At 40.0% G+C, this 26,164-nt stretch overlaps 1 protein-coding gene across 1 annotated transcript; it reads right to left on the reverse strand.

The window, feature by feature from the left end:
• Positions 1 to 640: 640 nt before the first annotated feature.
• LOC130963247 (uncharacterized) lies at positions 641 to 8,578 on the reverse strand. Its single transcript, XM_057889379.1, has 2 exons — positions 8,573 to 8,578; positions 641 to 1,789 (listed from the first exon to the last, which is right to left on the reverse strand). Exons 1-2 carry the CDS (start codon positions 8,576 to 8,578, stop codon positions 641 to 643), a joined length of 1,155 nt encoding a protein of 384 aa, XP_057745362.1.
• Between the last annotated feature and the right edge of the window lie 17,586 nt (positions 8,579 to 26,164).

Consider the following 26,164-nt stretch of genomic DNA (forward strand, 5'->3'; position numbering starts at 1 on the left):
TTAGACCAAAAGGCATAACATTATAGCAGTAATTACCATTCTCGGTTATGAAAGCCGTTTTCTCTTGATCTTTTGAGTGCATTAGGATCTGGTTATAACCAGAATATGCATCCATGAAACTTAAAGTACCATAACCACAAGAAGTATCAACCAGAGTATTAATGCAGGGTAAAGGATAAGCATCCTTAGGACATGCTTTATTTAAGTCAGTAAAGTCAACGTACATGCGCCACTTACCATTATTTTTTCTTACCATAACGACGTTGGCTAGCCATGTTGTGAACCTAATTTCTCTTATGAATTTGGCGTCGATTAGCTTTTTCACCTCGGCTATTGATGCTTGTCATTTCTCGGTGCCGAGGTTCCTTTTTTTTCTGTGAGATCGGCCGAGCTGCTGGATTGATATTCAATTTGTGTGTTATAAAAGACGGATCTATTCCAGGCATATCAGCAGAGGTCCATGCAAATAGGTTGGCATTTTGTCGCAGAAAACTTTCAAGGCTTTTTCTATCTTCAGTACTCATTGAAGTGCCCACAAAAGTGAATTTCATTAGGTCATCAGTTAAAGTGATCTTTGTTAATTCCTCATTTGGCATAGGCCGATCTTCAAAATCAGCCCGAGGGTCAAGTTCGGCGGGTACTATCTGTTCTGACTTGATGGAGTTGATTTGCGATTGTCCGATTTTTTTTTGATAGGCTTTACGCTTGTGTTATAGCATTGCCGAGCCTCCTGGAGGTCACCGTGAACCGTAGCTACAACATTGTCCTGCACAGGAAACTTGACACAAAGGTGAACTGTAGATACAATTGCAGCAAATCTATTTAGAAAGGGGCGACCTAAAATAACATTATAAGGGCTAAAGCAATCGACTACAAGATACTGAATATCTTGTGTCTTATATAACGGTTGCTCACCGAGTGTGGTTTGTAACCACACTGATCCTAGCACAGGAACTCGTTCTCCTGAGAATCCGACCAGGTCTCCGAGATACTGCTGCAGAATATTGTTGCTCAGCTTCATCTTTTCGAAGGTGGTGAAAAATAAGACGTCCGCACTGCTTCCTGAGTCAAGTAAAACTTTTCGTACTATCATATCTCCTAACTGAATGGAGATGACAACAGGGTCATCCAGGTTAGTATCAACACCATTTAAGTCGGCTGATCTGAAGGTCACTTCTGGGACATTCGTCGTCGGCTGAGGATTGTTGGGAGCATCCGTTACTGCTAACATGGCCCTATAAGTTCGTTTTTGGGCCGAGCTTGTGTGTCCACCTCCAGCGTAACTCCCTGAAATACAATTTATTACTCCTCTAGGTTGGGCCGGAGCTTTCTCCTTTCCTTTCGAGGATGTGCCTGCTGCTGATGTATCGGGAGCGGGGATAGTGTTCTTCTGCATATGTTCTGCAATAAATTTGTCAAGATGTCCTTGTCTTGCTAGTCGTTCGAGGAGATCTTTAGCAATGACGCATTCATCGGTTGTGTGTCCGTGTTTCTGGTGGAAAGTGCAATATTTTGATTTATCAACGCCTTTTGATTCTGGATAATTGCCAGCTTTGCGATGAGGCCTTATTAGCTTAGAGCTGAGTATCTCCTTGATGATGTCATCCCTCTTTGTGTTGAATTGAGTGTATGAGTCATAACAAGGAACTGGCTTGAATGTTTTCTTGTTATCTCGGTGTTTATCGTCTTCTTTGCTTGTAGGTGATCTTTCTGTCTTCCGTGCTTGCCTGAGCTCTTCAACGTCAATCTGACCTTTGGCCTTCTCCCTAAATTCGGCAAAAGTTTTGGGCTTTGTGGTGCACGAAATTGCAATCACACTTTTGCAATCCCGCACAACTAACTGTAAATCATGTTGCTTGTATGCGAAGTTTGTATTCGTAGGTTTTGATGAATGACAAACCAACAAACAACATGAAAGACAAACCAACAAACAACTTGAATGAACAAGCATGTTGAAAGATCAACCAACATTCAACGTTGAGGAATGAAGAGTTGAAAGCAACACAACAACAACAAGAAACTCAAGTTCACAACATTTGAAGACAAGTATAGTGTCTTAGGACTTAGGTAACTTCTTGTTAAGAACCAATTGCTAAATCTCTCAACACACACTCACAAAATGTTTTGATGCACATCTTGCAATTCGATGCTAGCCAAATGGTTTAAAACTTGTTTTCAAAGGTACAAAAGCATAGGAATTGACTCCAACAAGTTTGAGATCAATCCTAAGTATTTTGAAGTGATTTTAAGCCATTCTTTAAGGTTGCATCGATGCACACTCTTGCATCGATGCAAAGCATGCGACGACTTGTTGCATCGATGCAAAGATGTTTGCATCGATGCAACCTAGCTGAAAATTCAAATTTCAGCTTCAAAGACACATTTGCATCGATGCAAATGATTCAAAAACATAAAAAAACGGCTAGTTTTGACAAAAAGGCTCCATCCCATTAACTCCCCAACGTTTCTAAGGTTTGGGGAGTCTATAAATAGATGGATTGAAGCCTTATTTCAAAAACTTGAGTATTTGCAAACTATCTTGTTCATATTCTTTCATTCTACACATTTTTAAGGTGTTATAATACACAATTTGAGAGAGCAATATCAATTGGTTCAATAGTGCTAAACTTGTAATCATACACTCTTCTAGAGAGTACTCATTTCGTCTCAACAATTCTTTGAGAATTGTTTTCTTGTACACTTTGTAAATTGGAGTGTGATCTCCAAGGTTGAGTCAAGAGTTATAAACACTATAGTCGGTGAGGATACCAAAGAGGTATACTAAGTACTCAAGGCAAATCTTAGAGAAGGTATCTCTAAGTGGAGTGGGTTAGTATACGAGTGGTGATATACCGTGAGGTGTTAGAAACTAAGGACTCGGATTGTAAAAGGTTTTGCGCGAGCACCTTGAAGCTTGGCAATAGTGGAACTTCTCAATAGCGATTGAGAAAGAAAGTGGACGTAGGACAAGGATTGTGCCGAACCACTCTAAATAGCGTTTGTATCTCTCCAAACTCATCTCTTCAATATTATTGTCTTTTACCTTTGAGCAAATAAATTGTGATCGAAAAGTAGCTTCGTAAGTACTTAAGGAATAGCTTAAGTCCGATTGGTGAAAAGCTTGATCAATTTATTTGAGTTGGTGTCTATTGGAAAGTAAAAGCTCCTTATAAATGCTTAGCAATTGAGTTAAGCTCTTGGAAAAATACTAGTACAATAACACTTTTGTATATTGTCCTTAACTTTCGCAAAAAGATTCATTGTTGTTGCAATACTCAATTCACCCCCCTCTTGAGTAATTGTGCATAGGTTCTACAAGTGGCATCAGAGCTTAACCCTTTGAAAGACTAACCGTTTAAGGGAAAAGATCATGGCAAGCACAAGCTTTAACAACAACAACACTAGTGAAGGTAACTCAACCGCTAGACCTCCTCTTTTAGCGGAACAAATTACTCTTATTGGAAAAATAAGATGAGAATTTGGATCCGTTCTCAAGATGTGAGAATTTGGAAAGTGATTGAGAATGGAAATCACATTCCAACAAAGACAACAAGCGCTAAAGAAGGAGAAGTCTCCGTCTCAAAGCAAGTACCGAAAGGAGAAGATGAATATGACGATGATTGGAAGAAAGTGGCAATGAAGATAAAGCCATCAACTTCATTCATTGTGCACTTAACGAGCATAATTATATGAAGATCTCTACATGTGAAACCGCTAAAGAGATTTGGGATAAACTCCAAATCACTTACGAAGGAACCGACCACGTTAAAGAATCAAAGTATTTATTTGGTTCATGAATGGAAAAATTTTAAAATGAAAGATGAAGAGAGCATGAAGAAGCTCTTGAAAGACTCTCCAAGATCTTCAACAATCTAAGCATGCTTGGCACAAAATACAATGATAAACAAATTGTGACCAAGGTGCTTACAAGCCTTACACCAAAATGGAACTCCAAAGTGAACGCTATTGGGAAGGAAGGCTCTATGATCAACTTACATTTGATCAACTACAAAAAGGTGAAGAAAGCAAGAAGAAAAGTCTCGCCCTTAAAAATTTGCACTCTTATTAAAAAGATTCAATAAGTTTGCAATGAAGAAAAACTTCAAGAGCAAAACAAAGGTACCAAAATGCTATGAGTGTGGAGAAGTTGGACACATCAAACCCAATTGTCCAAAACTTCAAAAGGACAAAAACAAGAAATTTAAGAAGGAGAAAGCATACATATCATGGAGAACCAGGATGAATCCGACTCCGATGACGACGAGGTTGCAAATCTTTGCTTAATGGCAAGCGAAGAAAAGGTTAGTGATGACAACCCACTTCTTTTAATTTACAAGATGAATATGATGCCTTACTTGAGGTGTACACAAAACTTACCCAAGATTATTCTCTCCTAAAGAAAAGAATATGGATCTTTTAAAACAAAATGAGATGTTGAAAAACGAGAATATCAATCTTGGAAAAGATAAGTGTAGCACAAGTATGATCCATACAAATCTTGTAAAATGCATGAAAATGAAATTACAAATCTTAAAACACTTTAGCTAAGTTCAATGAATCTTCAAGAACTTAGATAAATGTTGAAAAACCAAAGCATGTTCAATAAGGAAGGTTTAGGTTTTGAAAAAGGAAAATTTAAAATACTAAAACTCCTATTAGGCAACCGCAAGCCCAAAAGGCAAGATGCCTAAAAGGAATGAAGCCTTTAAACATCCTCCTCAACATGCTTCATTTAGATTATAATCACAACGCATATAGATCAAAAGATGTTGCATTTAGGAAACAACCTAGGCAACCATTTAGAAACATGCATAGGATGCATAATCCAAATGTCATATGTCATTATTGTAATAAGTAGGTCATATAGCACCCTATGCTTTACTAGAATTAAACATATAAACTTTCGTAGTCAAGATACGAGATGGGCACCTTATGGGCATTATGCTCATACTAACCATCAAGGACCCAAATTCACTTGGGTACCTAAATCCCAATTTTAATTGTTTTGTAGGTACGTGTTGGAGCTAAGGAAAATTGGTATGTTGATAGTGGATGCTCCAAATACATGACCGGCGATGAATCAAAGTTCACCGCAATAGAGCCTACAAACGGAGGAAACGTGATCTATGGAGACAACAACACCGGCAAAGTAATCGGTGTTGGAAAATTGGTAAAAATTCTTCTACCTCCATAGATAATGTTATACTGTCAAAGGTCTCAAACATAATCTCATTAGTGTTAGCCACTTTGTGACAAAGGAAACTTAGTCACCTTTGATTCAAATGTTGTTTGATAAAAGGCAAGACACTAATGAAATTGTGCTAATTGGGCACCGTGTTGACAATGTATACATGATTAATCTAAATGAGTTTCCTCAAATGATGAAATGCCTTGTTAGTAAAATGATGAAACTTGGTTATGGCATCGTAGAGTAGCTCATGCTAACATGGACCATCTTAGCAAGTTGGTCTCTAAAGAGTTAGTAATTGGCTTACCAAAGCTACGTTTTGAAAAAGACGTCCTTTGCGACGCATGTCAAAAGGGAAAACAAGTAAAGGCCTCTTTTAAATCCAAAAACATTGTTTCACACAGGTCATTACAACTTTGCACATGGATTTATTTGGTCCTTCTAGGACTATGAGCTTTGGTGGCAATTACTATGCTTTAGTTATTGTTGATGATTACTCTCGATTTACATGGACCTTGTTCCTAGCAAACAAGAGTGATGCATTTCGAGCATTCAAAAGATTAGCCAAAGTTATTCAAATGAAAAGAATTTGCATATATCATCTATTAGAAGTGATCATGGTGGAGAATTTGAAAACAATCTTTTTGAAACTTTTTGTGAAGAAAATGGCATTGAGCATAATTTTTCCTCTCCTAGAACACCACAACAAAATGGTGTGGTTGAAAGGAAAAATCGTCATTTAGAAGAAATGGCGAGAACTATGCTCAATGAGCTAATATTCCTAAGTACTTTGGGCGGATGCGGTTAGTACCGCGTGTTATGTTATGAATAGGATTATCATTCGACCTATTCTTAAGAAAACACCGTACGAATTGTACAAAGGAAGAAAGCCAAATATTTCCCACCTTCACGTCTTTGGTTGTAAATGCTTTATTCTAAATAATGGAAAGATAACTTAGGCAAATTTGATGCTAAGGCTGATGAAGGAATCTTCTTAGGCTACTCTTTAACTAGCAAGCTTTTAGAGTATATAATAAACGCATCATGACTATGGAAGAAAGTATTCATGTCGCTTTTGATGAAACTAACCGTTGTTGTGCTAGAAAAGATTTTGATGAAAATGTAGAAAACTTTGATTCACTAAATTTGAATGGTGAAGACAAAGAAAAGATTTAAATGAAGCCTCTACAAGCTCAACAAAGGATAGTGTTCAAGTTGAAGAAATTGAACCATCACAAGCACAAATAAATGCACTTCCAAAGGATTGGCGTACTTCAAAGGATCATCCTCTAGACAACGTCATTGGTGATGTTTCGAAAGGGGTAACAACTCGATCCACTTTTAGAAATTTATTTGCATATAGTGCTTTTGTTTCTCAAATTGAACCATCTACCATTGAGTCCGCAATTGATGATGAACATTGGGCTATGGCAATGCAAGAGGAGCTTAACCAATTCAAACGAAATGACGTTTTGGGAATTGGTGCCTAAACCAAGTAATCAAACAATTGTAGGAACAAAATGGGTTTTAGAAATAAACTCGATGAAAATGGTACAATTGTTAGAAACAAAGCTAGATTAGTAGCTAAAGGTTATAATCAAGAGGAAGGCATTGATTACGACGAAACTTATGCTCCCGTAGCTAGATTAGAAGCAATTAGGATGTTACTTGCTTTTGCATCCTCTTATAACTTCAAACTTTATCAAATGGATGTTAAGAGTGCCTTTCTTAATGGTTTCATTCAAGAAGAAGTATATGTTGAACAACCTCCCGGTTTTGAGGATTATGAAAATCCTAATCATGTTTTTAAACTCAAGAAAGCTCTTTATGGTCTTAAACAAGCTCCAAGAGCTTGGTATGAACGTTTGAGCAAGTTTTTAATAGAAAAGGGTTTTAGAAGAGGGAAGGTTGATACAACTTTATTTATCTTGATTGAAAACAAAAATATCCTTTTGGTACAAGTTTACGTCGATGACATAATATTTGGTTCAACTAACGAATCACTTTGCAAGTTTTTCTCAAACCTCATGCAAAGTGAATTTGAAATGTCCATGATGGGCGAACTCAACTTCTTCCTTGGTCTTCAAATCAAACAAGGAAAAGAAGGAACTTTCGTTAGCCAAACCAAATATTGCAAGGAACTGCTCAAAAGATTTGGAATGGACAATGCTAAGGCAATGGACACACCAATGAGCACTACTTGCTACCTTGACAAAGATGAACAAGGTAAAAGCATAGATGTAAAGAAGTATAGAGGCATGATAGGATCATTACTTTATCTAACGGCAAGTAGGCCAGATATCATGTTTAGTGTATGCATGTGTGCGAGATACCAAGCTAATCCTAAGGAATCTCACTTAAGTGCGGTGAAAAGGATTATGAAGTATCTCATAGGACATTAAATGTTGGATTGTGGTATCCGAAAGGATCCACTTGTGATTTGATTGGTTATTCCGATTCCGATTTTGCCGGTTGCAAATTGGATAGGAAAAGCACTAGCGGCACTTGTCACTTGCTAGGAAACTCTCTTGTTTCATGGCATAGTAAGAAACAAGTAAGTGTAGCCTTGTCTACCGCCGAAGCCGAGTATGTAGCCGCCGGTAGTTGTTGCGCCCAAATTTTATGGATGAAACAACAACTTGTGGACTATGGACTCATGCTTGATCACATTCCTATCAAATGTGATAATACTAGTGCAATAAAATTAACCAAGAATCCGGTTCAACATTCAAGAACCAAGCATATTGAGATTAGACATCACTTCATAAGAGACCATGTTGAAAAAGGTGATGTGGTTATTGAATTTGTCGAAACTAGTAAACAACTAGCGGACATCTTCACTAAACCTTTATGTAAAGAAAGTTTTTTTAACATCCGAAATGAACTTGGTATCTTGGATTCTAATCTAATATGATTTGTTTGAATTCATTGTATTTATATTGCTATTTTTGTATCTCTTACTAACTTAAGCATTGGAGATATCCAATTAGCCATTGTTTTGTAGGTTTATGAGTTGATGAATGAGTGATTAATCTTGAGGTAGATTGAAGAATTTGAAGATTATAAACAATGGAGGATCAACAAATTGAAGTTTATAATGGTTTAAGTGAGTATATACAGATGGAACTCAAAGGATTGAAGAAAGAACCACCAAAGGATAAAAATTTGGTGATTTTGGGCAAAATGATGCATGTTGCATCGATGCAACCAAGCTTTGCATCGATGCAAAGCACACAACGTGCTATGTGCATCGATGCAAAGCCTATTGCATCGATGTAAACACGACCAAATTGCACAAAAACACGTAAATTTGGCATTTTTGAGCAACAAAACCCCACTTTTTCATCATCTTCAACCTCACAACTCATATCCCCACATTCAAACCTCCATAACCTCCAAAACAAGCTCACATATAGCTTCATACAACTCACAAAACTTAGATACCCACTACAAACAAATTACATATTTGAAGTCCCCACATTCTCCTCTACAAAACCCATAAAACAAAATCATCCACAATGCCTAGAATCAAGAGAACCATCAAAAAGTCAAAAGGCTCTTCAAGTGTGGTTCCACCTCCAAATGATCATCCTTTGGCAAGGTACTTTGCTTCTAATGAAGATCTTCAATTCTATGAGGCAAGGCTCGCCGGAAGAAAGGAAATTCCTCCGAGGTATTTGGATCCGACCCTTCTTGTCATTCATAAGTTTGATACTCTTAAGGCTATTCTAGTTCATCAAGGCCTCATGGATTTTGTTCAAATTAAGAGTAAATATTATCCAGATTTAGTTGCCATAGCCTATAGTACACTCATGATTAAGATTGATGAGGAAGATGAATCAAATTTCACATTATTCTTCAAGATAGGAAGAAAGGATTATAGGCTAGATGGTGATGAGTTAGCCACCATTTGGGAGTTGCCAAATCAAGGTGACTTGTTTCAAGGTGGTAAAACCCCAATTGATGAATGGGGTTATTCAAAGGACAATGCCATGCATTTGTTCAACCTTGTACAAGGAGCTCACTCCAAAATTAGTTGCAATTCAATGAGTGTGGAACATAGAACTTTGTTATATCTAGTCACCTATGTATTGCAACCTAGAATATCCGGGCATGCGAATGTAAATGATGAAGATTTGATTGTCATGTGGGCTATGATGAATGGGATTAAGATTAATTGGCCATACTTTATAGTACAACATATGATTAGGCTCAAGATGAAGGATAGGAATGGTGGATTAGGATTCCTTTGCCTATGGTCTAAAGTCTTTGATTATGTTGGTATTGATGTATCAAATGAGATTGCCAAGGAAGTACCACCTCAATCTTGTATCAACACTCATATTCTCAACAAAATGGGAAGAAGAAATGTTGATGAACAAGGTCCTCAAGAGCAAGCTCCTCCACAAGCACTTCAAGCTCAAGAACCACCCTCCTTGGTTGATGTAATGAGAGAATTACAATCCATCAACCAAAACATCCAAAAGATTGAAGTAGAGCATGGTAGGCAACTTGAAGCACTTAATCGTCGTGTGTCTCGTGTAGATCATCGCACGGGTCGCTTGGATCGTCGTATTGATGACTTATATGAGCATTTCGGCATCCACCTACCGTATGAAGAGGATAATGATGATGATGAAGACCAAGGTTGATTGTCTCCTCTTCATCAAGTCACTTTTTATTGCTTTATGTTTATTTGATTATATGAACTGTTAAACTAACTCCTAGTAAGCTAAGGATTTCTATTATGGTTTAAATACTTTGATATTTCCTTCATAATTTTGTTTAATGATTAATGCTTGTATGCTTATTTGGTGAATAACTCAAAATAGGCTTGGTACCCCTATTTTAAGTTAATGTGCATGCCTTGATATATTTCACTTCTTTAGGGGGAATTATGCATGCTTGTTATATATAAAAAGAGGAAATCAAATTCTTTTTGAAAGGGGGAATATCTCATCCTTGAGATTAATAGAGAAATTGAACTTAAAAAAAAATTTCATTGTTTTATGCATGCTTCTATGACACATTTCAAACTCCTTTCTTTTTGATAATGTCAAAAGGGAGAAGAAAAGTTTGAGGATATTTGAAGTTTTGAACTTTTGAAAAAGAAGAAGTTTGAGGATTTGAAAAGAAGAAATAAGTTTGCGAAACAATGATTTCAAAAAGACTTCCGCTAAGCAAAAACTTTGATATCTAAATCGTTTTCTTTGATAAACGCCCTTTAAGGGAACAAATGCACATATTTAGGGGGAACTCCTGCAAAATTTTTTTGTGAAGTCTTCTCCAAAGCTTTCTATAAAACAAAGTGCATTATTGTTGCTTTCAAAATCATTTATAAATGCATATCCTCAAAATTGGGTTGTCATTATCAAAAAGGGGGAAATTGTAAATCATGTTGCTTGTATGCGAAGTTTGTATTCGTAGGTTTTGATGAATGACAAACCAACAAACGACATGAAAGACAAACCAACAAACAACTTGAATGAACAAGCATGTTGAAAGATCAACCAACATTCAACGTTGAGGAATGAAGAGTTGAAAGCAACACAACAACAACAAGAAACTCAAGTTCACAACATTTGAAGACAAGTATAGTGTCTTAGGACTTAGGTAACTTCTTGTTAAGAACCAATTGCTAAATCTCTCAACACACACTCACAAAATGTTTTGATGCACATCTTGCAATTCGATGCTAGCCAAATGGTTTAAAACTTGTTTTCAAAGGTACAAAAGCATAGGAATTGACTCCAACAAGTTTGAGATCAATCCTAAGTATTTTGAAGTGATTTTAAGCCATTCTTTAAGGTTTGCATCGATGCACACTCATCTTGCATCGATGCAAAGCATGCGACGACTTGTTGCATCGATGCAAAGATGTTTGCATCGATGCAACCTAGCTGAAAATTCAAATTTCAGCTTCAAAGACACATTTGCATCGATGCAAAGTGTTATGCATCGATGCAAATGATTCAAAAACATAAAAAAAACGGCTAGTTTTGACAAAAAGGCTCCATCCCATTAACTCCCCAACGTTTCTAAGGTTTGGGGAGTCTATAAATAGATGGATTGAAGCCTTATTTCAAAAACTTGAGCATTTGCAAACTATCTTGTTCATATTCTTTCATTCTACACATTTTTAAGGTGTTATAATACACAATTTGAGAGAGCAATATCAATTGGTTCAATAGTGCTAAACTTGTAATCATACACTCTTCTAGAGAGTACTCATTTCGTCTCAACAATTCTTTGAGAATTGTTTTCTTGTACACTTTGTAAATTGGAGTGTGATCTCCAAGGTTGAGTCAAGAGTTATAAACACTATAGTCGGTGAGGATACCAAAGAGGTATACTAAGTACTCAAGGCAAATCTTAGAGAAGGTATCTCTAAGTGGAGTGGGTTAGTATACGAGTGGTGATCATATACCGTGAGGTGTTAGAAGCTAAGGACTCGGATTGTAAAAGGTTTTGCGCGAGCACCTTGAAGCTTGGCAATAGTGGAACTTCTCAATAGCGATTGAGAAAGAAAGTGGACGTAGGACAAGGATTGTGCCGAACCACTCTAAATAGCGTTTGCATCTCTCCAAACTCATCTCTTCAATATTATTGTCTTTTATCTTTGAGCAAATAAATTGTGATCGAAAAGTAGCTTCGTAAGTACTTAAGGAATAGCTTAAGTCCGATTGGTGAAAAGCTTGATCAATTTATTTGAGTTGGTGTCTATTGGAAAGTAAAAGCTCCTTATAAATGCTTAGCAATTGAGTTAAGCTCTTGGAAAAATACTAGTACAATAACACTTTTGTATATTGTCCTTAACTTTCGCAAAAAGATTCATTGTTGTTGCAATACTCAATTCACCCCCCCTCTTGAGTAATTGTGCATAGGTTCTACACTAACCAGCAAGTGCACTGGGTCGTCCAAGTAATACCTTACGTGAGTAAGGGTCGATCCCACGGAGATTGTCGGCTTGAAGCAAGCTATGGTTATCTTGTAAATCTTAGTCAGGATATCAAAGATTATCAGGGTTGATTGTGAAAAGTAAAAGAACATGAAATAAGTACTTGTTTTGCAGTAATGGGGAACAGGTTGAGGTTTTGGAGATGCTCCATCTTCTGAATCTCTGCTTTCCTACTGTCTTCTTCATCAAACACGCAAGGCTCCTTCCATGGCAAGCTGTATGTAGGGTTTCACCGTTGTCAATGGCTACCTCCCATCCTCTCAGTGGAAATGTTCAACGCACCCTGTCACGGCACGGCTATCCATCTGTCGGTTCTCAATCAGGCCGGAATAGAATCCAATGATTCTTTTGCGTCTGTCACTAACGCCCCGCCCTCAGGAGTTTGAAGCTCGTCACAGTCATTCAATCATTGAATCCTACTCAGAATACCACAGACAAGGTTTAGACCTTCCGGATTCTCTTGAATGCCGCCATCAATTCTAGCTTATACCACGAAGATTCTGATTAAAGAATCCAAGAGATATCTACTCAATCTAAAGTAGAACGGAGGTGGTTGTCAGGCACGCGTTCATAGTTGAGAATATGATGAGTGTCACGGGTCATCACATTCATCCGGGTTAAGAACAAGTGATATCTTAGAACGGAAGCAAGCATGATTGAATAAGAAACAGTAGTAATTGCATTAATCCATCAAGACACAGCAGAGCTCCTCACCCCCAACCATGGGGTTTAGAGACTCATGCTGTAAGAAGTACACAAAGAAACGTGTAAAGTGTCATGAGGTACAGATACAATGTCAAAAGATCCTATTAATAGTGAACTAGTAACCTAGGGTATACAGAAATGAGTAAATAACGTAAAAATCCACTTCTGGATCCACTTAGTGTGTGCTTGGGCTGAGCATTGAAGCTTTCATGTGTAGAGACCTTTTCTGGAGTTAAACGCCAGCTTTCATGCCAGTTTGGGCGTTTAACTCCAATTTTTATGCCAGTTCCAGCGTTAAACGCTGGAAATTCTGAGGCTGATTTGCAACGCCGGTTTGGGCCATCAAATCTCGGGCAAAGCATGGACTATTATACATTGCTGGAAAGCCCAGAATGTCTACTTTCCAACGCCGTTGAGAGCGCGCCAATTGGGCTTCTGTAGCTCTAGAAAATCCACTTCGAGTGCAGGGAGGTCAGAATCCAACAGCATCTGCAGTCCTTTTCAGTCTCTGAATTAGATTTTTGCTCAGGACCCTCAATTTCAGCCAGAAAATACCTGAAATCACAGAAAAACACACAAACTCATAGTAAAGTCCAGAAAGGTGAATTTTAACTAAAAACTAATAAAAATATACTAAAAACTAACTAGATCATACTAAAAACACCTAAAAATAATGCCAAAAAGCGTATAAATTATCCGCTCATCACAACACCAAACTTAAATTGTTGCTTGTCCCCAAGCAACTGAAAATCAAAGTAGGATAAAAAGAAGAGAATATACTATAGACTCCAAAATATCACAGAAACTTAGCTCCAACTAGATGAGCGGGACTAGTAGCTTTTTGCTTCCGAACAGTTTTGGCATCTCACTTTCTTCTTTGAAGTTCAGAATGATTGGCATCTATAAGAACTCAGAATTCAGATAGTGTTATTGTTTCTCCTAGTGAAGTATAATGATTCTTGAACATAGCTACTTTATGAGTCTTGGCTGTGGCCCAAAGCACTCTGTCTTCCAGTATTACCACCGGATACATACATGCCACAGACACATAATTGGGTGAACCTTTTCAGATTGTGACTCAGCTTTGCTAGAGTCCCCAATTAAAGGTGTCCAGGGTTCTTATGCACACTCTCTTTGCCTTGGTTCACAACTTTATTTCTTTCTTTTTCTTTTTCTTTTTTTTTCTCTTTTTTTTTCGAAATTTTTTTTTTCGAAATTTTTTTTTTGTATTCACTGCTTTTTCTTGCTTTAAGAATCAATCTGATGATTTTTTTAGATCCTCAATAACAGTTCTCTTTTTCCCTCATTCTTTCAAGAGCCAACAATTTTAGCATTCTCAAAATAACAAATTCAAAAGACCTATGCACTGTTCAAGCATTCATTCAGAAAACAGAAAGTATTGTCACCACATCAAACTAATTCAACTAGTTTCAAGGATAAATTCGAAATCCTGTACTTCTTGTTCTTTTGTGATTAAAGCATTTTTCATTTAAGAGAGGTGATGGATTCATAGGACATTCATAGCTTTAAGACATGAATTTTAAATTTTATTAATTATGAATTAAGAACAAGACTCAAAAATAAATATAAGATGAGACTAAAAATAGAAAACAAAAATTTAAATAGGCTCCTAATGATAGAGGTTTTTCACAGAGTTAGGACTCAACAACCTTGATTTTGAGAAGTGGATGCTCCCTCAAATTGAGGGGAGAACTTTTGGCGTTTCAGTTCTTGAAGTTCACGCCCCTGCTTCTCTTGTTCCTTCAGCAATTTGCAGAGCATGCAGTTCTGATTCTGCTGTTCTTCCTTAAGTTGCTCCATAGTCTCTTGCAACTTGGTGATAGATGCTTCTAGGCTGGCCCAGTAGCCAATTTCAGGAAATTCAGGGAGGAACTCCTGCGCCCTCCTTTTGATAGAGTTGTCTTGTATTTGTCCTTCCATTGACTTCTTGGTGATTGGATGTTCAATGGGTATGAATTCATCTACTCCCATCTTTACCCCAGCCTCTTTACAGAGCAAGGAGATCAAGCTTGGGTAAGCCAATTTGGCTTCAGTGGAATTCTTATTTGCAATTGTGTAGATCTCACAAGCAATCACATGATGAACCTCCACTTCTTTTCCAAGCATAATGCAATGAATCATCACTGCTCTCTTGATAGTGACCTCAGAACGGTTGCTAGTGGGCAGTATGGAACGCCCAATAAAGTCTAGCCAACCTCTTGCAATTGGTTTGAGGTCTCCCCTCTTGAGTTGGTTTGGGACACCCTTTGAATTGGTTATCCACTTAGTTCCAGGGAGGCATATGTCCTCTAGAACTTGATCCAACCCTTTATCTGCTCTCACCATTCTCCTATTAAAGGATTCAGGATCATCTTGCAGTTGAGGCAATTTGAAGATTTCTCTTATTTTGTCCAGATGGAAGTACATAACTTTCCCTCTGACCATGGTTCTGTAAGTATGGTAAGCGGTTCCAGTCATTCTCTGCTTATCATTTAGCTGGAGCAATCTTTTTTCACCAGCTAACTGAGCATCCATGTTTAGGAATCTGGTTGCCCAGTAGGCTTTATGTTCCAGTTCCACGGGCAGATGACAGGCCTTCCCATACACCAGTTGGTATGGAGAGGTTCCTATAGGAGTCTTGAATGCTGTTCTGTATGCCCACAGAGCATCATCCAAACTCTTTGCCCAATCCTTTCTTCGGGCCATCACAGTCCGTTCTAGGATTCTTTTTAGCTCTCTGTTAGAGACTTCAGCTTGCCCATTTTGTCTGTGGATGATACGGAGTTGCCACTTTGTGGCTAATTCCATATCTGACCATAGCAGAGTATAGCTGTCTATTGCAGAAATGAGTGCCCCATCACTGATTAGTACTCTGGGAACACCAAACCTGCTGAAGATGTGTTTCTGGAGGAATTTCAGCACAGTCTTGGTATCATTAGTGGGTGTAGCAATTGCTTCTACCCACTTAGATACATAGTCCACTGCTACCAGATTGTAAGTGTTTGAGTATGATGGTGGGAATGGACCCATGAAGTCAATTCCCCATACATCAAACAATTCTATCTCTAATATCCCTTGTTGAGGCATGGCATATCCGTGAGGCAAGTTACCAGCTCTTTGGCAACTGTCACAGTTACGCACAAACTCTCGGGTATCTTTATAGAGAGTAGGCCAGTAGAAGCCACATTGGAGGACTTTAGTGGCTGTTCGCTCACTTCCAAAATGTCCTCCATACTGTGATCCATAGCAGTGCCATAGGATCCTTTGTGCTTCTTCTCTGGGTACACATCTGCGGATCATTCCGTCTGCACATCTCTTAAAGAGATACGGCTCATCCCATAGGTAGTACTTGGCATCTGAAATTAATTTCTTTCTTTGCACTCTGCTGTACTCCTGTGGTATGAACCTCACAGCTTTATAATTTGCAATATCTGCAAACCATGGAGCTTCCTGGATGGCAAAGAGTTGCTCATCTGGGAAAGTCTCAGAAATCTCAGTAGAAGGGAGGGACGCCCCAGCTACTGGTTCTATTCGGGACAGATGATCAGCTACCTGGTTCTCTGTCCCTTTTCTGTCTCTTATTTCTATATCAAACTCTTGCAGAAGCAACACCCATCTTATAAGCCTGGGTTTTGAATCCTGCTTTGTGAGTAAGTATTTAAGAGCAGCATGGTCAGTGTACACAATCACTTTGGATCCCACTAGATAGGATCTAAATTTGTCAATGGCATAGACCACTGCAAGTAACTCTTTTTCTGTGGTTGTGTAATTCTTCTGTGCATTATTTAGAACACGGCTGGCATAGTGAATGACGTGCAGAAGCTTGTTATGCCTCTGTCCCAACACTGCACCAATGGCATGGTCACTGGCATCACACATTAGTTCAAATGGTAATGTCCAATCTGGTGCAGAGATGACTGGTGCTGTGACCAGCTTGGCTTTCAGGGTCTCAAATGCCTGCAGACACTGTGTGTCAAACACAAATGGTGTGTCAGCAGCTAGCAGGTTGCTCAAAGGTTTTGCAATTTTCGAAAAATCCTTTATGAACCTTCTGTAGAATCCTGCATGCCCCAGAAAGCTTCTGATTGCCTTAACATTGGCAGGTGGTGGTAATTTTTCAATTACCTCTACCTTTGCCTTATCCACCTCTATTCCCCTGCTTGAAATTTTGTGCCCAAGGACAATTCCTTCAGTCACCATAAAGTGACATTTCTCCCAATTTAAAACCAGGTTAGTCTCTTGGCACCTTTTCAGGACAAGTGCTAGGTGGTCAAGACAGGAGCTGAATGAGTCTCCATATACTGAGAAGTCATCCATGAAGACTTCCAGGAATTTCTCCACCATATCAGAGAAGATGGATAACATGCATCTCTGAAAGGTTGCAGGAGCATTACACAGACCAAAAGGCATCCTCCTGTAGGCAAACACCAGAAGGGCAAGTAAAGGCTGTTTTCTTGGTCCTGAGGATCTACTGCAATTTGGTTGTAACCTGAATAGCCATCCAAAAAGCAGTAATAATCATGACCAGCTAGTCTTTCTAGCATTTGGTCTATGAATGGTAAAGGAAAATGATCCTTTCTGGTGGCTGTATTGAGCCTTCTGTAGTCAATACACATACGCCACCCTGTGACTGTTCTTGTAGGAACCAGTTCATTTTTTTCATTATGAACCACTGTCATGCCTCCTTTCTTGGGGACAACTTGGACAGGGCTCACCCAGGGGCTATCAGAAATAGGATAAATAATCCCAGCCTCTAGTAATTTAGTGACCTCTTTCTGCACCACCTCCTTCATGGCTGGATTTAGCTGACGAATGGATTTTTGATGGTTTAGAATTTCTCAAATAAAATCTCGTTGTAAAGTATAGTTTCTAAACCAAACAATAATCCTTTCATACAAAAGATTGTTTGTCACAAGTAACAAACCCCTAAATTTATAAACCGAAGTATTGAAACCTCGGGTCGTTCTCCCTAGGAATTACAATAAAGTGTCTTGTTATTGGTTGTGAGTTATAATTGGGGTTTTTAAGATTTTGGACAAGAAATATAAATGGCAAAGAAATTAAACTAAAAACTAACAAAGCTCTTGGCAAGATATGAGAATTAGAAGTCCTATCCTAATTATCCTCTTCAATTGTGATAACAAATTGTCCATTGCTCCCACTTAGTTAACCTCTAACCATGGAGGAAAGTCAAGTGGATGAATCAATTTGATTCCTCAAGTCCTAATCAACTCCTAAAGGAAAGACTAGCTTTAGAGGCATTCAAATTAATTAGCAACTTCTAATTATCAATCAACAAAGGAATTAGATAACTCAAAAGTCACTAATTACTCTACCTAGGCCAAGAGGAACAAAACCTACACTAAAATCCAACCAAGCATTTCATCAAACACTTGGAAGGCATAAAAGAAAAGCATAGTAAATTGATAACAAGAATAGAATCTAACAACAATTATTGCAAAGAATTAATAACAACAAATCAAAAGGAACACAATTATTATGATTTACCTTGAGTTGAATTGAAAGAGAAAGGAAGAACAAAAGTAGATCCACAACAAAACATAAGAACAACATAAAGGAAATTACAACAAAAGAATAGAGGAAGATGAATGTAACAACAAAGAATTGAAAGGTAGAAGTAGAAGAAAGCAAAGATTAAAACCTAGATCTAAGAACTAATCTTAATCCTAATCCTAATTCTAGAGGGAAGAGATAGCTTCTCTCTCTAGAAACTAACTCTAACTACTAAACTAAACTAATGATAACTAACATGTAAAGTATGAAAAGTATGAAAAGTATGTTGATTCCCCCTTCAATCCTTGGCTTAAATAGCATCAAAAATGAGTTGGATTGGGCCCACAAGGCTTCTAAAATCGCTGGCCACATGTTGCTTTAAGTGAACTAGGTGGCAGCAACGGCGCGTGCGCGTACTTTGCGCGTGCGCGCCACCATACGTGTAGCAACTATGGCAAATCTTATATCGTTTCGAAGCCCCGGATGTTAGCTTTCTAACCCAACTGGAACCGCATCATTTGGACCTCTGTAGCTCAAGTTATGGTCGTTTAAGTGCGAAGAGGTCGGCTTGACAGCTTTCCGGTTCTTTCATTTCTTCATGAGTTCTCCAAATTTTCATGCTTCTTTCTTCATTCCCTTGATCCAATCTTTGCCTTCTAAATCTGAAATCACTTAGCAAACATATCAAGGCATCTAATGGAATCAAGGTGAATTAAATTTATTCATTTTAAGACCTAAAAAGCATGTTTTCACTCTTAAGCACAATTAAAGGAGAAGTTTATAAAACCATGCTATTTCATTGAATAAATGTGGGTAAAAGGTTATAAAATCCCCTAAAATCAATACAAGATAAACCGTCGAATTGGGGTTTGTCATTAGCCTCCTCTGTGGTTGGACCACTGGTTTGGCATTATCCTCCAACAGGATCTTGTGCATGCATCTAGCTGGGCTAATGCCCTTAAGATCACTTATGGACCACCCAAGAGCTGTCTTGTGTGTCCTTAGCACTTGAATCAGTGCTTCCTCTTCCTGTGGATTTAAGGCAGAGCTTATAATCACTGGAAAAGTGTCACCCTCTCCCAGAAATGCATACTTCAGGGATGGTGGTAGTGGTTTGAGTTCAGGTTTGGGAGGCTTATCCTCCTCTTGAAGAATTTTTGAAAATTCCTTTGTTTCCTATGGCTCTTCTTGATCAGGTTGAGCATCCTTGAAGATGTCCTCAAGCTTTGATTCTAGGCTTTCAGTCATATTGATCTCTTCCACCAAAGAGTCAATAATGTCAGCGCCCATGCAGTCATTTGGTGTGTCTGGATGCTGCATAGCTTTCACAGCATTCAACTTGAACTCATCCTCATTGACTCTCAGGGTTACTTCCCCTTTTTGTACATCAATGAGAGTTCGTCCAGTTGCTAGGAAAGGTCTTCCTAGAATGAGAGTTGCACTCTTGTGCTCCTCCATTTCCAGCACCACAAAGTCAGTTGGAAAGGCGAATGGCCCAACCTTGACAATCATATCCTCTATTATGCCTGATGGATGTTTAATGGAGCCATCAGCAAGTTGGAGGCATATCCGGGTTGGTTTGACTTCTCCAGTCAACCCAAGCTTTCTGATAGTGGATGCAGGTATTAGATTGATGCTTGCTCCAAGATCACATAGGGCTGTCTTGGTGCAAGCACCTTCTAATGTGCATGGTATCATAAAGCTTCCTGGATCTTGAAGCTTTTCTGGTAAGCTTTTCAGAATGACTGCACTGCATTCTTCAGTGAGAAATACTTTTTCAGTTTCTCTCCAATCCTTCTTATGACTTAAGATCTCTTTCATGAACTTAGCATAAGAAGGTATTTGCTCAAGTGCCTCTGCAAACGGAATCTTTATTTCAAGAGTCCTTAGATAATCTGCAAAGCGGGCAAATTGCTTATCCTGCTCCGCTTGGCGGAGTTTCTGAGGATAAGGCATCTTGGCTTTATATTCTTCAACCTTAGTTGCTGCAGGCTTATTCCTTACAGAAGTGGTTGAAGAATCCTTTTTAGAGGGATTACTGTCAGCACTCTCAGGTGTCTGATCCTCCCTTGGCGTCTGAACGCCAGGAATGGGTGAAGATTGGGCGTTTAACGCCAACTTCTCCCCCTTTTCTGGCATTTGAACGCCAGAACTGGGCAAGGAATGGGCGTTTAACGCCAGCTTTCCTTCCCTTTCTGGCGTTTGAACGCCAAAAGTATTCCTCTCTGGGCTCTTACTGTCCTCAGAGGGATTTTGGGCAGTGGCTTGGTTATCCTCTGTCAATTGTTCCTTATTTGACTTTTTGCTCTTTTGAGTGGTGTTGTTCAGTGTCTTCCCACTCCTCAGTTGAACTGCTTGACACTCTTCTGTTATCTGTTTAGATATCTGCTGTTTTGCTCGATTCAACTGCAGTTCTATGTTCTTGTTAGCAACTTTAGTTTCATGGAGCATCTCTTTAAATTATGCTAACTGTTCTGTCATCAGGAGCACTTGTTGATTAAGCTCAATCATCTGTTCTTGAGGATTAGGATCAGTGACTACTGCCATGACTTCCTCTTTTGGAGAGAACTCATTGCTAGAGTACAAATATTGGTTTCTAGCAACAGTGTCTATAAGCCCTTGAGCTTCTTGAATTGTCTTCCTCATGTGTATAGATCCACCAGCTGAGTGGTCTAGAGACATCTGAGCTTTTTTTGTAAGTCCATAGTAGAAGATGTCTAACTGTACCCACTTTAAAAACATTTCAGAGGGGCATTTTCTTAGCATACCTCTATACCTCTCCCAGGCATTATAAAGGGATTCATTATCCTCTTGTTTAAAGCCTTGGATGTCCAGCCTTAGCTGTGTCATCCTCTTTGGAGGGTAAAAATGATTCAGGAATTTGTCTGATAACTGTTTCCATGTCTTTATGCTTGCTGTAGGTTGGTTATTGTTCCGAGGGTTACCTGAAACGTGTAGCTCGGTCGTCCGGAGAGGCCCGAGGTGGGGGTTCAGGGACCCGAGCTTGATATGCGGAGTGGTTGGTGGTTGTACCTGCAATGACACTCCGATGCTTAAGTTAGCATGGGTCCAAGCAGATATGCGTAGAATGTGGAATGAATGCCATACCTGGGTGCTCCAGTGTATTTATAGTAGTTGGCCGTGATCTTCTCTGGATAAGATATTCTTATCTTATCTTATCTTTTGGGAGTTTATCTCTATCTTTGCGGAACCGCCTCTTCTAGGCCTTTTTCGGCCTTTAGGTTTTGGGCTGCGTTCCTTTTGATGGGCCTTCCTTGCTTTTTGTCCGAGGTCTGACCTTTAGGCGTGAGCCTTAGGACGAGGTCGGACCTTTTATGAATTTACCGAGTTGGAGGAGCCCGGTCAGGGTATGAACAGTGCCCCTGCCTGAGTTCGTCCTTTTTGGGAGGTCGAGCTCGGGTATAGTAGTTTTTTTCAAAATTCAAAAATGGCCGTTCCTGCATTTATTGCGTTTTACCGTTTTTCCTCGATTTCCGTTCGGGCCTTGTGAAGGCTTTATTTATTTGCCCCTTTCCTCCTTTTCTGCGTTGTTTTTCTTTATCCTTTTTCGAGCACTGCTTCTTCTTTCTCTTTGCTCTGTTTCTCAGAATCTCTCCGTGTGTCTTTCTGGGGTTTTTCTCTGTGCCGTCGTTTCGTTCTCCTTGCTTCGGAGCTCGTCGTCTTTGTTTCCTTTTTCCAGGTTTGTTCCCATGTTTCTTTTTTCTTGTGCACATATGCTTCTGTTCTTTGTGTGGCTCTTGTTTGTTTCTTTTTCTTTATGCCTGGGTTGCCCCGAAAAGAGGCGTCGCCATTGCTTGTTGTTTGTATATGGGGGGGCTCTTTTTTGTTCTCTGGTATTTTTAGTTCCGGGTTGCCGCATTTTCTTTGTTTCTTGCTTTGCTGAATGGGTTTTCGCTTGTCTTCTTTATGTGATTTTTGCTCGCCGTTGTATTCTTTCTTTGTAGGTAAGAATTTTATGTCTCGAAAGGTTCTTCAAGCGATGTCGACTAAGATTCCATGTGGTCTTGGTTGGGTAGACCCTCTTCCTCTAAGAGTCCCTTCTGTGGTAGATTCTGAGTATTTAGCTAGGTTCCGTAAGCACTGTAGCATATGTGAAAATAGAGAGTCTGAGAGGGATTATGAACTAGTAGCCCCGGATTCCGAGGAGAGAGTGTGCTTCCCGCCCTTAGATAGTTCCGAGAAGCTCTTCTTTTATGCTTATGATTGTTTTTTCTCTAAGCTGAGTGTCCGACTTCCCTTTACCGATCTGGAGTCCGAGGTGTTATGGTCTTGTAACCTTGCCCCTACGCAGCTCCATCCAAATTCTTGGGCGTTTTTAAAGCTGTTTCAACTTTTGTGTCAGTTTTTGGGCGTCTCTCCCTCTATTTCTCTTTTTTCCTATTTGTTTGACGAAGCCGGGGTCGGGTGGAGGGAAGGTATCTTGGGTCTCTTTTAGGGCTAACCAGGGAAGGAAGTTTTGTACCCTATATGACGAGTCCTTTCATGATTTTAAGAACTTTTATTTCAAGGTTCGGGCTACTGGAGACGTCCGACCTTTCTTTCTAGATGAGAGTGGGGAGCCTTCTTTTCCTCTTTGTTGGCAGGAGAATGTAGTGTCTACTAAGTATACCCTTGAGAGTCTAGATGAGGTGGAGCAGGCTTTTGTGGGTGTGGTAAGCAGTTTATGGGGTCGGGCACCTCACTTGGACACGAAGAAAATGTTGGGAGATCCAAGCCTTCTCCGTTCCGAGTTAGGTAGTTCCCGACCTCTCTGAGATTTCATCTTTTTTAGTATTTTTGGTACACCTTGTTTTGGTGGATTTTCTGTTTGTGGTAATCCTTTTTCTTTTATTTCTGCAGAGATGTCTTCTCAGGCGGATTCCATGAAGTACCTTCGTCGGACGAAGAAGTCTGTGGCTGCTCGAAATATTGAGGCTGGGGAGGCTTCTGCCCGATCTTCTCCGAAGAAGGCTACTGTGGGTGTTACTACTCGGTCGAAGACTATTCCGACTCCCCAGTTCCGACCTATAAATCAAGATCCTCCGACTTCTGGACCTGCTACCTCTTCTCCTCCTTCGTCCTCGGGTCCTCCTCCCAGAAGCAGAAGACCTCTCAAGAGCTTGCCGGTTTTAATGATAAGGATTTTGATGCTCTTGGTTGGGTTGAACAGCATATTCTCCCTCAGACCTTTATTTCTACTGATGATGTGTCTATGGAGCACCATTTTCAATATATGGCGCGGAGCTGTGTCCGGATGGCTAGTCTTCATGCCGCTATTGCCCGGGAGTTCAAGAAATCCCCCATTGGTGCGACCAGTTCCCGACTTGAGAAAGCTCAGTCTGAGCTCGAGAGGTTTAGTAAGCTGAAGGCTGCTAGGATTACTGAGCTGGAGGCGTCTTTGGAGAAGGAGAAAGCTAAAGCTACCGCGGCTGTGGCGGCAGCGAATGCATCTGAGGAGATGGCGAAGGCGGCGAAGGAGAGTTATACTCGAACATTTGCCGAGCTTGTGGAGACAAAGGAGAGATTGCAATCCGCTCAGGATGATTTTTTCGAGCTAGAAGGTCATGTGGCTAAGGGTATGGATGCTATGTTTGAAAATTTGAAGGCTCAGGTCCGGGTTCTTGCCCCTGACCTGGATCTGAGTTTATTCAGTATGGATAATGTTGTCGTGGAGGGAAGGATTGTTCCTGCTCCTAATGAGGATGAAGTTCCGGTGTCTGACCCCGAAGTTCCGGTTGCGAACCCGACCTCACCTCCGACCAGGAGGAGTCTGGTGTGGAGGTTTTAAACCGAGATGACGGTGCTGTCAAGGCTGTCCCGATTTCTATGGTTCTTCCTCCGCAGCCTCCTACTGACGTGGAGTCCGGAAAGGATCTTGATTCTCTGTAATCCTTTGTCTTTGGTTTTGTGCCCGGCCTGTGGGCTCTTTTTGGATGGTTTAAATACTTTGAACACCTTTTTGCTATTAGCTACTTGTAGTAACTTTTTAGCTTTATTATGTGGTGTTTGTTTGCGTTTTGGCTTTTAGTTCCGCTTTTATGCTTTTTAGTTGTTTTTGGATAACAACTTTTTAGCTAGCGCTTTTTGAAACTTTGTTTTACCAATTGATTTCGTTTTTTCGCTTGTACTTTTTAGTTGTTTTTGTATAGCAACCTTTTAGTAAGCGTTTTTCGAAATCTTTGTTTTCTTTGGCTTTTTCGCCGTTTTAAGGCTTCTTCTTGTATCCGGGCTTTTACTCGAACCTCGGTGTATTCCCTTTGTTGGGTCCGACCTTGTTATTGGTCGGTTCTTTAAGTTATTTTTGCAACCTCTTTTATTTTGGCTTTTGAGCCTTTTCAGAGTTGCTTTATAACTTCTCACATTAATTTGAACCTCGTCGCTTTATCTTTGCCGACCTTGTGTGGTCTCTTGGCAAATGATTTTTTGCGTTTTGCCGAGCATAAATTAATGCGCCTTGGCGGGATACTTTTCAGGATTTTGTTTTATCACGAGAAGGGAAAAAGAAAAGAAAAAAAAATTCGATTAGTATTAAAAAAGAAAGAATATTTACAGAGTGTTTACCCTTGGCTAGGTCGGGTGTTTTTCTTGTCCGGGTGTCTCATTAAAAAACCCTTGTAGGGAAAAAGAGTACACCTCGGGTCAAGTTTTTCTAGCTGTAGTATCGTCTTAGATTACAGGCGTGCCAGGCCCTGGGCAACTCATTGCCTTCTAGGTCGGATATTTTGTAATAGCCTGTTCCTAAGACTTCTGTTACCTTGTAGGGTCCCTTCCAATTTGCAGCTAGCTTCCCTTCTCCCAACTTTTGTGTTCCGATGTCATTTCGGATTAGAATCAGGTCGTGAATGGAGAAGCTTCGCTTTATTACTTTCTGATTGTATCTGAGGGCCGTTCGCCGTTTTAAGGCTTCTTCTCGGATCCGAGCTCTTTCTCGGACCTCGGGGAGGAGGTCGAGTTCTTCCTTTTGTGCCTGCGGGTTACCTTCTTCGCTGTAGAAGATGACTCTGGGTGACCCTTCATCTATTTCGATAGGAATCATTGCCTCCATCCCGTAGGCTAGTCGGAATGGCGATTCTCCCGTTGTAGAGTGTGGAGTTGTCCGATATGCCCATAGTACCTGGGGGAGCTCCTCGGCCCATGCCCCTTTGGCCTCTTGGAGTCTTCGTTTTAATCCGGCCAAGATGACTTTATTTGCGGCCTCTGCTTGTCCATTGGCTTGTGGGTGCTCGACTGAGGTGAATTGCTGTTTGATTTTTAGCTCGGCCACCAAGTTCCGAAAACTTGTGTCTGTGAACTGTGTTCCATTGTCTGTGGTGATGGAGTAGGGGACTCCGAACCTTGTGACGATGTTTTTGTATAGGAATTTGCGACTTTTCTGAGCCGTAATGGTGGCTAAGGGCTCAGCTTCGATCCACTTTGTGAAGTAGTCGACCCCTACTATGAGGTATTTGACTTGCCCCGGTCCTTGGGGGAATGGGCCGAGTAGGTCAAGTCCCCATTTTGCGAAGGGCCATGGTGCGGTGACGCTGATAAGGTCTTCGGGTGGTGCTTTGTGAAAATTGGCGTGTTTTTGGCAGGGGAGGCATATTTTCACAAATTCCGTTGCGTCTCTTTGCAGAGTCGGCCAGTAGAACCCGGCTCGGACTACTTTTTTGGATAATGCCCGAGCTCCGAGATGGTTCCCACACATGCCTCCGTGGACTTCTTCGAGGACATTCTTTGTTTCTGAGGTCGGGACGCACCTAAGGAGGGGGTTTGAGAACCCTCTTCTGTATAATACGTCGTGAATTAGTGTATAATTC

This window comes from Arachis stenosperma, chromosome 2 (genome assembly GCF_014773155.1).
Source record: "Arachis stenosperma cultivar V10309 chromosome 2, arast.V10309.gnm1.PFL2, whole genome shotgun sequence".
Taxonomy (NCBI): domain Eukaryota; kingdom Viridiplantae; phylum Streptophyta; class Magnoliopsida; order Fabales; family Fabaceae; genus Arachis; species Arachis stenosperma.